The sequence below is a fragment of the Esox lucius genome, chromosome 11 (assembly GCF_011004845.1).
Source record: "Esox lucius isolate fEsoLuc1 chromosome 11, fEsoLuc1.pri, whole genome shotgun sequence".
NCBI classification, from domain to species: domain Eukaryota; kingdom Metazoa; phylum Chordata; class Actinopteri; order Esociformes; family Esocidae; genus Esox; species Esox lucius.
The window spans coordinates 52,818,322-52,835,017 of NC_047579.1; the positions used below are offsets into that span (position 1 = coordinate 52,818,322).

Genomic DNA, 16,696 nt, shown 5'->3' on the forward strand with positions numbered 1-16,696 from the left:
ATAGCCTAGCAGTATGGAGTTGAGGTGGCTGCATCAAATGGAAATCATCATCCATTGGCAGAGTGCTTCACGACACACCTTTCCTACTCAAATATCGTGATAAATTCCATATAGCCTAATGTTTTATCTTGAAGGCAGCGCCACGTTACAGTTATCTGACAAATTGTTGCCTAATCTCCTAAACAGGTCCTGTCTGAAAAAGATAAAACACCAGGTATCGCCTGTCATTGTTCTGATTAATATACGTCGACGTCGATATTAGATTACTAAATCACACTTTATATGGGTCGGCTAATATTATCTAGATGTTCTCTGTTTTTACGCTTCATCTGTCACTAATCTGGTTTTGCGTGCGTGACGACCATAACAACTGTTATCTGACTTCAAAATAAATATGTTTTTAAGACACTAAATAAAAAAGTCTAATTATTTTGCGTACCTTTTGTTTTTTCAATTGAAGTAATCCAGGTGTTATCCGATTATAGTATTTTATCTGGTAATGTAACGAAATATGTTTTTTTTTATAATCCGTTGCATTTCTTTTATAATCCGTTACTCCGTTACAACTCTGACTACAGGTACCTACACATAACATCACTTACTAGTTATAGGAAAACCACTAGGCCTATGTAAAAAATATACATGTTGAGTTTTTGAAAGACGTTTAGAAGTAATTAAATCGTGAATTGTCCATAAGCCTTTTTGATCTATGCTAATATGTTATTAGAAGTATAAAGCTCCGGAAAAAATTAAGAGACCATGGCACCTTTTTCTTTCTTTTCCAAAAAAGTTGGAAGTTTTGACTGAGGAACAGAAGCATTCAATTTGCAGTGGTCTCTTAATTTTAACATGAAGGAGGTCCATGTTGGGAGTTTTCATTTCAAGTGATACACAGTGGAAGTGTCCTTGGAGAAAAACAGTTCTGACTCACACAGCCCACATTGCACCATGGTAATCATTATTTTTCTCTTTGAAGTACTCCGGATCTTTTGATTGTTCACGTTTTGGTCACACTATGTTGGCTCGCAACTGCCTGCAGGCTCAGAAAAATAAGCCAATCGCTTTACTAACATGGAGTTGTCTAGTGTATAGTAGGCTAAAGGTTTCAGCAGGGTTTGTCGTTTTCCTTGAATCCTCAAAGTTCGGTCCATTCATTCTCGTGTATTCTGGTTTGAACAAGGCACTACCCCCCCAAAAAAAATACATATTCGGATATGTATTTTCCTTTCTCCCCCAAGCCAATAAAGTTTCACTGTCCAAGGTGAATATCTATGATATTCTTTCTAGCTAGCGAATGCTAACTTTTATTTAACGTGACCGGCTGTGGCACATACACTTCCTCTTCCAGAAAGAAACCGGGGATTGATACAATTGTGAACAAATTGTGAACAAAACTGATGTGTGCCTGCACAACAAACTGCACAACATTCTTTAGAGAATGGGTTCATCTTGGTCTCCTTTTGATTGTCATTTTTGCTGGAGGCATCTCGAGGTCAAGCACCCGAAGTGTGAGCCATTTCATTGTGATTGGTCAACTATCGCAGCGATGACAACAATGTGAGTTTCACCATAATGTATGGATGCTTCCAGCTCTTCGCCTTCTACTGTACCGGAATAATATTGACGTCCCCCATCCCTCCCAGACCAAACACTTTTGTTCTCACAAGTTCACAACTGCATTAGCGAACAAAACCCAAAAGCATGCTGCTCATTTAACAGTGGCAACATATAGAAGTGAGTAATTGACGGATGAAACAGAAGTTGGCAGTTGAATAATGACTGCAGCCTTACTGTTCCAGTGCCAAAGTTTAGTTGACCAGTTGAATAATGACTGCAGCCTTACAGTTCCAGTGCCAAAGTTTTGTTGACCAGTTGAATAATGACTGCAGACTTACTGTTCCTATGCCAAAGATTAGTTGACCAGTTGAATAATGACTGCGGCCTTTCTGTTCCTATGCCAAAGTTTAGCTTTGTATATCAAGTACATTCGGCATTGTACATTCAAAAATTTTTTTGCTTGAATGAGAAACACTATCCTTCCTGGAAGCAATATATCTTAAAGATGTCGTTTGGGACTTTTGGGATTAACTAAATATGTTTTCCCTCCTCTTTTTTGCTGGATGTGTAATTTGTTGTTTATAAATGCATAATCTGTAAGAAGAATCACGCAACAGCTGCCATGAAAATAGAGGTTTTGAGGAAAGTGGTGACACGGGTCATATACTGTACATTACTGTTTTGGCTAGACACCGTTGCTTTTACAACCATCTGCCAAAAACTATGCAGTGCATCTTTAACTGCTTTGCTCAGTAACAAAACAACAGATTTATTTCACCTTGCTGGCTCAGGGATTTGAACTTGCAAACCCTCGGTTTCTGGTCAGATGCTGGGCACTGTGCCACTGTCTTGTTGTCTATTGTTCTGTTTGTTGCTAAAAAAAAAACTATTTGCTCAGGATATTGATTTGACTGAGGAAATGTTGTTTAGCAGTTGTTTATGCTGATCATGATTTTCTAGATGTTGCTGTGTATGCAAATTGCTCTGTAATTATTTTGTGGATTGGGCTGGTCAGACCTTGGGGTGGTCAGACCTTGGTGGGGGTCAGACCTTGATTCCATATATTCCCGGAGGTGGACAGAGCTCAGGATAATGTTGATGTGATTGAGATAAGCTCATTTGAATACATTGTCTCCAAATGGTATAACTTTGTTTAGTATATCACCATCTCCACAAGTCTGATTCAGTTGGAGGGTTCATACCTTATCCCCCTCTCCATCTCCCTCCCTCGCTCATCCTCACCCGCTTACCTCCCTCTCTCCCTCCCTCTCTCCCTCCCTCTCAGCTCCTTCATTCTATATGCATTATAGGAAAGAATTATGTTACTATGGTATCTATAATAGAACCAGGTTAATGAGCCTTGTTACCATGGGGACGGAGGGACCATAATGAAACCTACATTCCTCCAAAACACGTACACTCATACGCACACACACACATGCGCACGCGCGCACACACACACACATGTACACACCTGGATGAGCAGGATATTTCTACACAGTGGTGATCTAGAACCTGCTGTTCTCCACTGAGATTCTCACCATCACCCTGAGATCAGAGAAACATCTGACCCCTGACCTGTGGCTATATGAACAGTGTCAGTAACTAAGTAGGATCTGACCCTAGACCTGTTGCTAGGGGAACAGTAACTAATATAATGGCTTTATAGTTCCGGGCAGGAGGGGTGGGTGGGATTTAGAGCAGGTACTTCATGATAATATCTAATTGTCCATTTGTCATGATAACAATATGAAATGAAGAGAAGGTGGGAGAAGGAGGTAGAGAGAGAAGATGAGAGAGATGGAGGGAGAGACGAAGAGAGAGATGGAAGGAGAGACGAAGAGAGAGATGGAGGGAGAGATGAAGAGAGAGATGGAGGGAGAGATGAAGAGAGAGTTGGAGGGAGAGATGAAGAGAGACGAAGAGAGAGATGGAGGGAGAGATGAAGAGAGAGATGGAGGGAGAGACGAAGAGAGAGATGGAGGGAGAGATGAAGAGAGAGATGGAGGGAGAGACGAAGAGAGAGATGGAGGGAGAGATGAAGAGAGAGATGGAGGGAGAGACGAAGAGAGAGATGGAGGGAGAGATGAAGAGAGAGATGGAGGGATAGACGAAGAGAGAGATGGAGGGAGAGATGAAGAGAGAGATGGAGGGAGAGACGAAGAGAAAGATGGAGGGAGAGATGGAGGGAGAGACGAAGAGAGATGGAGGGAGAGACGAAGAGAGAGATGGAGGGAGAGACGAAGAGAGAGATGGAGGGAGAGATGAAGAGAGAGACGAAGAGAGAGATGGAGGGAGAGATGAAGAGAGAGATGGAGGGAGAGACGAAGAGAGAGATGAAGAGAGAGATGGAGGGAGAGATGAAGAGAGAGATGGAGGGTGAGACGAAGAGAGAGATGGAGGGAGAGATGAAGAGAGAGATGGAGGGAGAGACGAAGAGAGAGATGGAGGGGGAGATGGAGGGAGAGACGAAGAGAGATGGAGGGAGAGACGAAGAGAGAGATGGAGGGAGAGACGAAGAGAGATGGAGGGAGAGATGAAGAGAGAGATGGAGGGAGAGACAAAGAGAGATGGAGGGAGAGATGGAGGGAGAGACGAAGAGAGAGATGGTTCTCTCTCCTCCATTTCAATCTGTCTGATTGGTTGTTTTCTCTCTAATACTCACAGCAACATCTCTTCCCCAAACCCGTTTAGATATTCTCCCTCTGTTTCGCCCCTCCCCTTGACACCCACACTCATACACAAACAAACACGGAGACAAACTCAATCTACAGCCACTCAAACCCTCTTATCCCATTCATACCAAGCCACAGGGCATACCGAGCCACAGGGCATACCGAGCCACAGGGCATACCGAGCCACAGGGCATACCGAGCCACAGGGCATACCGAGCCACAGGGCTGCCACCTGAATACACTGGGAACTGTATGCAGACGGTTTGCAGTATGAGAGTTACCTGAAGAGAATCGGGCAACCATGCCGATAGCTAACCTAGTGATCATTGCCGTAATCTATCGGCTCTGGTTTGGAGCAGCGATGCAGCAACTGTTTTTGAACCACACCGTGCTCTGAATTCACCGTGCTCTGAATTCACCGTGCTCTGAATTCACTGTGCTCTGAATTCACAGAATCTTTGAGTCCCGGTGCGAAATGTTCACTGGACTGAACCAATCACAGTGAACCAATCACAGTCAACAAATCAAGGTGAACCAATCGCAGTGAACAAATCACAGTCAACAAATCAAGGTGAACCAATCACCGTAAACCAATCACAGTCAACAAATCAAGGTGAACCAATCGCAGTGAACCAATCACAGTCAACAAATCAAGGTGAACCAATCGCAGTGAACAAATCACAGTCAACAAATCAAGGTGAACCAATCGCAGTGAGCCAATCACAGTCAACAAATCAAGGTGAACCAATCGCAGTGAACAAATCACAGTCAACAAATCAAGGTGAACCAATCGCAGTGAGCCAATCACAGTCAACAAATCTCAGTGAACCAATCATAAAGTTGCTCAGAGATTATGCCCTTTGCCTGGTTTGTTGCCATCATAGAAACTCTAAACTCAACTCTAACAAGTTAAAGGCTGTTCACCAGCAGAACTAATGGCTCCAAATGTTTGTCTGTGGCTCTGAGAACTGTGAGAACCTTCAGGCATCCAACGGTATACGACTCACATAGCCATTACACCTGAACACAACACACACCACGACTTCTCACACTCTTCATATTATCCAGATCCAGTCTTTGTCTCGTTGGGAGGAGTTTGTCTCTCCAGATTGGGGTCTTTCTGTCTTTAGGAGGTGTTTGTCTGTCCAGATGGAGGTCCTTGTTTACTTGGATGGTGTTTGTCTGTCCAAATGGAGGTCTTTGTGTCCTTAGGAAATGTTTGTAAAACGAGATGGAGATTTTGTGTCCTTGGAGGTGTTTCTCTCTCCAGATGGAGGTCTTTGTACCTTTAGGAGGTGTTTGTCAGTCCAGATGGAGATCTTTGTGTCCTTGGGAGGTGTTTGTCAGACCAGATAGAGGTCTTTGCATATTTAAGGAATTTCACAACCCACAAACACAAAATCACACAGCCATTTTAGGAAGGAAAGCTGTTAAGAAAACTGTCATTATTGTATGTTATTATTCATTTTATTACATTATTATTATTACTCTTGTCATTACTATTTTATTTATTTTTTTATTTATTTTTTTTACCATTATTTTTGGCCCCAATGGGAAGCAAATCTACCACCTATAACCTATGTTTCTGGTGTTGTTCGAATAATGACCCTGGTGTTGTTAAAACGAATTCATTCTATTTCCCTGTATCTTTTCCTTCTCTCTCTTCTACCTCTCTTTACCCTTCATGCTCTCCTCTCTCCCCCTCCCTCTCCAGGACCCGAGGAGTAAACACAAATTCAGGATCCATACGTACTCCAGCCCGACCTTCTGTGATCACTGTGGATCCCTGTTGTACGGTCTCATCCACCAGGGCATGAGATGTGATCGTATGTACAATGTGTAGTCTGTGTGGATGTTGGTGTGTGTGTGTGTGGGCTCATTTGTTTTTCTTTACATTTATAGTAAAATTGGGGACGTTTTGGTCGGTCCTCACTAACAAACTTAACTTCAGATAAATGTTACGATTAGCTCTATAATGGTTAGTGTTAGAATTAGTATTATACATGAGTGTTAAATATTTGGATGATTTTTTGGGTCAGGAGTCCGTGTCAGGTTTATTAGTTGTATGTGCATATAAAGGTGCTGGTCATAAAATTTGAATATCATCAAAAAATGTATTTATTTCAGTAATTCCATTAAAAAAGTGAAACTTGTATAATGTATACATTCATTCCACACAGACTGATATATTTCAAGTGTTTATTTCTTTTAATTTTGATGATTATAACTGACAACTGATGAAAACCCCAAATTCAGTATCTCAGAAAATTTGAATATTGTGAAAAGGTTCAATATTGAAGACACCTGGTGCCACACTCTAATCAGCTAATTAACCCAAAACACCTGCAAAGGCCTTTAAATGGTCTCTCAGTCTAGTTCTGTAGGCAACACAATCATGGGGAAGACTGCTGACTTGACAGCTGTCCAAAAGACGACCATTGACACCTTGCACAAAGAGGGCAAGACACAAAAGGTCATAGCTAAAGAGGCTGGCTGTTCACAGAGCTCTGTGTCCAAGCACATTAATAGAGAGGCGAAGGGAAGGAAAAGATGTGGTAGAAAAAAGTGTACAAGCAATAGGGATAACCGCACCCTGGAGAGGATTGTGAAAAAAAAAAATTCAAAAATGTGGGGGAGATTCACAAAGAGTGGACTGCAGCTGGAGTCAGTGCTTCAAGAACCACCACGCACAGACGTATGCAAGACATGGGTTTCAGCTGTCACATTCCTTGTGTCAAGCCACTCTTGAACAAAACACAGCGTCAGAAGCGTCTTGACTGGGCTAAAAACAAAAAGGACTGGACTGCTGCTGAGTTATGTTCTCTGATGAAAGTACATTTTGCATTTCCTTTGGAAATCAAGTCTGGAGGAAGAGAGGAGAGGCACAGAATCCACGTTGCTTGAAGTCCAGTGTAAAGTCTCGCCTGACCGTAACCCTATAGAATATCTATGGGGTATTGTGAGGAGGAAGATGTGATACGCTAGACCCAACAATGCAGAAGAGCTGAAGGCCTTTATCAGAGCAACCTGGGCTCTCATAACACCTGAGCAGTGCCACAGACTGATTGACTCCATGCCACGCCGCATTGCTGCAGTAATTCAGGCAAAAGGAGCCCCAACTAAGTATTGAGTGCTGTACATGCTCATACTTTTCATGTTCATACTTTTCAGTTGGGCAACATTTCTAAAAATCAGAGATACTGAATTTGGGATTTTCATTATTTGTCAGTTATAATCATCACAATTAAAAGAAATAAACATTTGAAATATATCAGTCTGTGTGGAATGAATGTATACATTATACAAGTTTCACTTTTTGAATGGAATTACCGAAATAAATCAACTTTTTGATGATATTCTAATTATATGACCTGCACCTGTATATACTACCATACTTGTAAGGTCCAGATTTCCTCACTAGTATAGTATCCCATGACACATGACTTAGGAGTGCATTTGACCTTTGTTAGGCCTAAGGTTAGGACCAGGGTCAGGGGTTGTGATCCCAGAAGGCCTCACCAGGTTAGAAAGACAACAGTGTGTAACAGTCTGTGCGTTCTGTGTGTAACGTGTGTGTTTCTCTTCAGATTGTATGATGAACATCCACAAGCGCTGTGTGGCCAACGTTCCCAGTCTGTGTGGGACGGACCACACAGAGAGACGAGGACGAATCCACATCACCGCAGAAATCAAGGACAACAAACTCACCGTCACCAGTAAGAGACACACAGACACAGAGACACACTTCAGTAGCTTTGTGGTGATTGTTGGGAAATAACTGCACTAGTTTCCTGACATGCATACCCATCAGATGTGTGATATGTGTTGGGCCAGGGGTCAGGGTTGGTTCTGATGTTGGGTCAGGGGTAAGGCATTGGTTCTGATGTTGGGTCAGGGGTCAGGGTTGGTTCTGATGTTGGGTCAGTGGTCAGTCTTGGTTCTGATATTGGGTCAGAGGTCATGGGTCACGGTTAGTTCTGATATTGGGTCAGGGGTCAGGTTTGGTTCTGGTGTTGGGTCAGGGTTGGTTCGGATCTTGGGTCTGGGATCAGGGTTGGGTTCTGAGTGTTCTAGGTGAGAAGTTGTTGTTGCTCAGTATTCCATTGAGATTCACTGGAAGTTGCTGCCAATGAGAACAAATACTACAGTTCTCTGGTGACTCCCACCAAGGCCAGATGATAGTAGTTGTTGTTCCAGGCTAATGTGTGCTTTTTGCCATGGCCTTGGGACGGGTTTAGGAAATAATAGACTGCTTAACAGAGCGCTCAGTTTCAGGGGACAATAATGGTTGTATTTGTACTGACACACAAACACACACAGATGTAGACCCATGCAATACAATGTGTTTGACTTATGATTTAGTCAGCGTATATTGATCGGCTTTCACACACACACACACAGGGACACACACAGACCAACACAGATGCACATAAACAAATACTGACACACAGACACACAGAAACAGACACACATGCACACACATAAACACAGACACATACATGGTGTACGTCAAGCTGGATGTCTTTAGACAGCTCCTCAATAGGAAGACAGATATTTATAGAACTCTCCAGGCTTTCACTAGAATAACTCAGAGACTCAGGTCATGATCAAACCCTTTCCTTCTTTCTTTCTTTCTTTCTTTGATTATCCTTCCTTCTGTGCTTTCCTCCTTCTTTCCTTCGATGATTATACACCCGTGAGATGGATACTGAAGGTGTGAATGGATGGATGGATGGATTGATGAATGGACGGATGAGTAGATGGATGGATGAGATGATGAATGGGTGGATGAGTAGATGAATGGATGGATGAGTAGATGGATGGATGGATTCATGGATGGATGGATTCATGGGTGGATGAGTAGATGAATGGATGGATAGATGAGTAGATTGATGGATGGATTCATGGATGGATGGATTCATGGGTGGATGAGTAGATGGATGGATGAATGGATGGATGAGTAGATGGATGAATGGATGGATGAGTAGTTGGATGAATGGATGGATGAGTAGATGGATGAGGGATGGATGGGTGAGTAGATGGATGAGTAGATGGATGAGTAGATGGATGAATGGATGGATGAGTAGATGGATTAATTGATGGATTTATGGATGGATGAGTAGATGGATGATGGATGGATGAGTAGATGGATGATGGATGGATGGATGGGTGAGTAGATGGATGAATTGATGGATTTATGGAGGGATGAGTAGATGGATGATGTATGGATGGGTGAGTAGACGGATGAATGGATGGATGAGTAGTTGGATGGATGGATTAATGGATGGTTGAATGGATGGATGTCAGCAGGTACCCTAGTGGTTAGAATATTCAGTCAGTCACTGAAGAGATGGTGGTTTGAAATCTCAGAGCCAAGAAGGAAAAAAATATGTGCCCTTGATTAAGGCACTTTGACCCTAGTTCCTCCAGTAAAGACTGCTAAATGACTGAAATTAACCTGTAAATGTGGTGGACAGAAAATCAGAAATAAATAACAGATTAAATGGTTGTTTCATTGGTTATTTCATTGGTTAAAATGTTTATTTGCTAATAAATTAAAACAAAATATGGCAACTTAAAAAATCTATTTTTTCCATTGTTGTCCTCTGGTCCCTGGCAGCAGATGATGGAGAGGGTCTCCATCTAGTGGTGGACCAGTTACATTGCAGGACACACATCTACCTGCTATCGGCAACTTGTGCACAACCAGCCTTCCACACATCTCATAGTAACCATAGTGAGGAGTGCCATAGTGATGATGGAATAAGAATAGGAAAGCAGCCTTTCAGTTACTGGTCAGATGGTCTAACCACTAGGCTTCATGACCAACTGGACCAAATGTGCTAAAATACACATTAAGCTGTAGAATCAGTTTGTCCACTGGAGGTCAAATGTCTATGTCAATCACACCTCTAATGCCGCTCTCCACAGTACTTCATCGAGACACCAGGTGGCGCTAGAGCATTATGTGAGCAGTAGAGTTTGTCCTGGAGATTCAGAATATGTGTCCTAAATGCCACTCTGACCATCCTACTCCCTATGCACTTTTTTAGAAGAGGTTTCCTGCGTAACACTGTATAGAGAGTCTGTGGGATGGCAGCTAGAGAGAAGTTAAAGGATATTATTAAACAATTGAGACATTTAAGAAGCCGTTCATCATGGACCCATTTAAGAATCACTTCATTATGTAACTGTTGAAGGTCAACTTCATAATGGATTCATTAAGGAATCACTTCGTCATGGAGTTGTCAGGAAAATTGGAGATGTGCCTGTTAACGGATCTGTGAGGATTATAAACTGTGAGGATTATAAACTGACCTGAGAACTGGAAAATGCAGGGGCACTGGTTGACCCTCCACCTTGAAGCACTGGTTTACCCAGCTCCACCTTGAAGTACTGGTTTACCCAGCTCCACCTTGAAGTACTGGTTCACCCTGCTCCACCTTGAAGTACTGGTTCACCCAGCTCCACCTTGGAGTACTGGTTGACCCAGCTCCACCTTGAAGCACCGATTGACCCAGCTCCACCTTGAAGCACTGATTGACCCAGCTCCACCTTGAAGTACTGGTTCACCCAGCTCCACCTTGAAGCACTGGTTTACCCAGCTCCACCTTGAAGTACTGGTTTACCCAGCTCCACCTTGAAGTACTGGTTCACCCTGCTCCACCTTGAAGTACTGGTTCACCCAGCTCCACCTTGGAGTACTGGTTGTCCCAGCTCCACCTTGAAGCACCGATTGACTCAGCTCCACCTTGAAGCACTGATTGACCCAGCTCCACCTTGAAGTACTGGTTCACCCAGCTCCACCTTGAAGCACTGGTTTACCCAGCTCCACCTTGAAGTACTGGTTGACCCAGCTCCACCTTGAAGCACCGATTGACCCAGCTCCACCTTGAAGCACTGATTGACCCAGCTCCACCTTGAAGTACTGGTTCACCCAGCTCCACCTTGAAGCACCGATTGACCCAGCTCCACCTTGAAGCACTGATTGACCCAGCTCCACCTTGAAGTACTGGTTGACCCAGCTCCACCTTGAAGCACCGATTGACCCAGCTCCACCTTGAAGCACCGATTGACCCAGCTCCACCTTGAAGTACTGGTTGAACCAGCTGTACCTTGAAGCTTGGACAGCAGAGACTGGGCCCCTTTCCCCAAAACATATGAAACCTTTAATGGGATATTGATATGAGAAGTTGATATGGATCGTTGGTCTGAGACTTTGATATGAGACGTTAATATGAGACGTTAATATAGAACGTTGGTCTGAGACGTTGGTCTGAGACATTGATATGAGATGTTAATATGAGACGTTAATATGGAACATTGGTCTGAGACGTTGGTCTGAGACATTGATATGAGATGTTGATATGGAACGTTGGTCTGAAACATTGATATGAGATGTTGATATGAGATGTTAATATGGAACGTTGGTCTGAGACGTTGATATGAGACATTAATATGGAACGTTGGTCTGAGACATTGATATGAGATGTTGATATGAGACGTTAATATGGAACGTTGGTCTGAGACGTTGATATGAGACGTTAATATGGAACGTTGGTCTGAGACGTTGATATGAGACGTTAATATGGAACGTTGGTCTGAGACGTTGATATGAGATGTTGATATGGAACGTTGGTCTGAGACGTTGATATGAGATGTTGATTTGGAACGTTGGTCTGAGACATTGATATGAGACGTTAATATGGAACGTTGGTCTGAGACGTTGATATGAGATGTTGATATGGAACGTTGGTCTGAGACGTTGATATGAGATGTTGATATGGAACGTTGGTCTGAGACGTTGATATGAGATGTTAATATGGAACGTTGGTCTGAGACGTTAATATGGAACGTTGGTCTGAGACGTTGATATGAGACGTTAATATGGAACGTTGGTCTGAGACGTTGATATGAGATGTTGATATGGAACGTTGGTCTGAGACGTTGATATGAGACGTTAATATGGAACGTTGGTCTGAGACGTTGATATGAGACGTTAATATGGAACGTTGGTCTGAGACGTTGATATGAGATGTTGATATGAGACGTTGGTCTGAGACGTTGATATGAGACGTTTATGTGGAACGTTGGTCTGAGACGTTGATATGAGACGTTGATATGAGACGTTGATATGAGACGTTGATGTCCCCACCTCTGGGGCCCCCCAGGAAGCAGGAGCCAAATGTTTCCTCTTTCGCATGAGGTTGTCAGATGTTATTGAGGATCTGTGGAAGCATGCCGACATGCCGACACCGCTTACAGGCAGAGAGGAACTGTGACCATATTTTTAAAGGACAAAACAGCCGGAGTAAAAGATCTATTACTTTCCCAGCATTGTTGCTAATGTTGCGTCCCCAGGGTTTTCTGGAACGATTCCTGTCATTCACTGTGGACAGGGCTGGGCCAGTTGGTTGGGTGCAGTCCTGTGATCTACCCACAGGGGGCAGTGTGGTGCCATCTTCAGCAAGCTCCAATTGAGTAGAATACTCCTTACATTAAGCAATGCTGTAGGTAGAATGATGACAACATTAGAATGATTCTTGCTAGTTTAAAGAGTGGTAGAACGATTAGAGCATTAAAATGATTCTTGCAAGATTAAAGAGCTGTAGAATGATTAGAGCATTACAATTATTCCTGCTAGATAAAAATCAGGGTAAATTATTAGAACATTAGAGTGATTCCTGCTATTTTAAAGGGCTGTAGAATGATTAAGATATTAGAGTGATTCCTGCTATTTTAAAGGGCTGTAGAATGATTAAGATATTAGAGTGATTCCTGCTAGATTAAAAAGCAGCGTAATTGACTAGAACGTTAGAATATTTCCTGCTAGTGTAAAGAGTGGTATAGTTATCAGAACATAAAAATGTTTCCTGTAGAATGTTTATAATATTACAATGAGTCCTGGTAGTTTGCAGATTGGTAGAAGGATTAGAACGAGTCCTGCTATTTTCTGAGCTGGAGGATGTTTAGGACAATGGAATGAGTCCTGGTAGTTTGAAGCTATAGAATGTTTAGATCAGTGGAATAAGTCCTGGTAGTTTGAAGCTGCAGAATGTTAAGAACAGTGGAGTGAGTCCTGGTAGTTTAAAGCTGTAGAATGTTTAGAACAGTGGAATGAATCCTAGTAGTTTAAAGCTGTAGAATGTTTAGAACAGTGGAAGGATTCCTGGTAGAATAAAGCTGTAGAATGTTTAGAACAGTGGAATGAGTCCTGGTAGTATAAAGCTGTAAAATGTTTAGAACAGTGGAATGAGTCCTGGTAGTATAAAGCTGTACAATGTTTAGAACAGTGGAATGAGTCCTGGTAGTATAAAGCTGTACAATGTTTAGAACAGTGGAATGAGTCCTGCCTGACCCTGTCACCCTGACCTAAACCTCCATCCAACTACAATGTTTATGTGAGTGTTTGTGTGTGTGTGTGTGTGTGTGTGTGTTTGTGTGTTTGTTTGTGTGTGTTTCTGTGAGTGTTTGTGTGTGTGTGTGTGTGTTTGTGTGAGTGTGTTTTTGTTTGTGTGTATGGACCCTGGGCTCTACTAGCTGACCTGTGTTCATGGATCTAAGAGCCCTGCTCGGTTTATATTCTGTAAACATATCAGAAATGAATTTGGGTCCTAAACCATTCAGAGATTTATAAACTAAAAGCACCACTTTGAAATCTATTCTGTAACTGACTGGATGCCAATGCAAAGATTTAAGAACCGGAGTGATGTGCTTTGTTCTCTTGGTCCTGGTTAACATTCTAGCAGCAGCATTCTGAATGAACTGCAGCTGTTCTACAGTCTTTTTCAGGAGTCCATTTAAGAGGCCATTACAGTAGTCAACCCTACTAGAGATAAAAGCATGGATGAGCTTCTCTTGGTCTTTTTGGGACACCAAGCCTTTGATTCTGGCTATATTCTTTAGATGATAGAATGCTGTTTTGGTGACTGCTTTGATATGACTGTTAAATGTGAGGTCTGAGTCAATCAAAACACCAAGATTATGCACTTGATCCCTGGTTTTAAGGGCCCGAGAATACAGCTCTTTACTAATACTTGTTCTTTTATTTTTGTTGCCAAACACAATAATCTCTGTTTTATCTTGGTTTAATTGTAGACAATTTTGGTTCATCCAGGTATTTATGTGCTCTATACAGTGACACAGTGAGTCTATTGAGCTGTTGTCATACGGTTCGAGAGCCATATATATTTGAGTATCATCGGCATAGCTGTGGTAGTTAATGTTGTTGTTTTGTAGAATTTGGCCCAGAGGTAGCATATAGAGATTGAACAGAAGCAGTCTGAGAACTGATCCCTGTGGAACTCCACATGTCATAGCCACCCTATCAGATTCATGATTATCAATGGTGACAAAGTTACTCCAGCCATCTAAATAAGATCTGAACCAATCAAGGACTGTCCTGAAGAGTCCTACCCAATTTTCCAGCATATCTATAAGTGTTCAATGATCTACAGTGTCAAATGCTGCACTGAGATCTAATAGAACCAGAACAGTTATTCATCAGAATCAGGCGTATATAATTTAATACTTTAGTAGTATTATCATTTGTAGTATAATCATTAGTAGTAGTATGATTAGTAGTATCATCATGCGTATTATCATTATTACTAGTATTATCATTAGTATTATTATTATTAGTAGTATTATCATTAGTAGTATAATCATTAGTAGTGCAATCATTCATAGTATTTTCATTAGTAGTAAAATCATTCGTAGTATTATCATTAGTAGTCATTAGTACTATAATCATTAGTATTATTACCATTAGTAGTATAATCATTAGTAATATTATCTTTAGTTGTATAACCATTAGTAGTGTTAATCATTAGAAGTATTATCATTAGTAGTATAATCTTTAGTAGTATAATCATTAGTAATATTATCATTAGTAGTATTATCATTAGTAGTATTATCATTAGTAATATTATCTTTAGTAGTGTTATCATTAGTAGTGTTATCATTAGTAGTATAATCATTAGTAGTGTAATCATTAGTAGTATAATCATTGGTATTATTATCATTAGTAGTATAATTATTAGTAATATTATCTTTAGTTGTGTTATCATTAGTAGTGTTATCATTAGTAGTATTATCATTAGTAGTATAATCATTAGTAGTGTTATCATTAGTAGTATAATCATTAGTAATATTATCTTCTGTAGTGTTATCATTAGTAGTATTATCATTAGTAGTATAATCATTAGTAGTGTTATCATTAGTAGTATAATCATTAGTAATATTATCTTCTGTAGTGTTATCATTAGTAGTATTATCATTAGTAGTATTATCATTAGTAGTGTTATCATTAGTAGTGTTATCATTAGTAGTATTATCATTAGTAGTGTTATCATTAGTAGTATTATCATTAGTAATATTATCTTCTGTAGTATAATCATTAGTAGTGTTATCATTAGTAGTATAATCATTAGTAATATTATCTTCAGTAGTATAATCATTAGTAGTGTTATCATTAGTAGTATAATCATTAGTAATATTATCTTCTGTAGTATAATCATTAGTAGTGTTATCATTAGTAGTATAATCATTAGTAATATTATCTTCTGTAGTATAATCATTAGTAGTGTTATCATTAGTAGTATAATCATTAGTAATATTATCTTCAGTAGTGTTATCATTAGTAGTATAATCATTAGTAATATTATCTTCAGTAGTGTTATCATTAGTAGTATAATCATTAGTAATATTATCTTCAGTAGTATAATCATTAGTAGTGTTATCATTAGTAGTATTATCATTAGTAATATTATCTTCTGTAGTGTTATCATTAGTAGTATAATCATTAGTAATATTATCTTCAGTAGTATAATCATTGGTAGTGTTATCATTAGTAGTATTATCATTAGTAATATTATCTTCTGTAGTGTTATCATTAGTAGTGTTATCATTAGTAGTATAATCATTAGTAATATTATCTTCAGTAGTATAATCATTAGTAGTGTTATCATTAGTAGTATAATCATTAGTAATATTATCTTCTGTAGTATAATCATGAGTAGTGTTATCATTAGTAGTATAATCATTAGTAATATTATCTTCTGTAGTATAATCATTAGTAGTGTTATCATTAGTAGTATAATCATTAGTAATATTATCTTCAGTAGTGTTATCATTAGTAGTATAATCATTAGTAATATTATCTTCAGTAGTGTTATCATTAGTAGTATAATCATTAGTAATATTATCTTCAGTAGTATAATCATTAGTAGTGTTATCATTAGTAGTATTATCATTAGTAATATTATCTTCTGTAGTGTTATCATTAGTAGTATAATCATTAGTAATATTATCTTCAGTAGTATAATCATTGGTAGTGTTATCATTAGTAGTATTATCATTAGTAATATTATCTTCTGTAGTGTTATCATTAGTAGTGTTATCATTAGTAGTATAATCATTAGTAATATTATCTTCAGTAGTATAATCATTAGTAGTGTTATCAT

The 16,696-nt window shown here is 40.0% G+C and overlaps 1 protein-coding gene across 2 annotated transcripts in view; it reads left to right on the forward strand.

The window, feature by feature from the left end:
* The window catches only part of prkcbb (protein kinase C, beta b), a 115,789-nt gene that overhangs the window by 36,917 nt on the left and 62,176 nt on the right, over positions 1-16,696 (forward strand). For both annotated transcript variants that reach the window (XM_029123188.2, XM_013136148.4), the window contains exons 4-5: positions 5,947-6,058; positions 7,820-7,948. In XM_029123188.2, the coding sequence (XP_028979021.1) occupies positions 5,947-6,058; positions 7,820-7,948 (241 nt within the window). The remainder of the gene's footprint in view (positions 1-5,946; positions 6,059-7,819; positions 7,949-16,696) is intronic.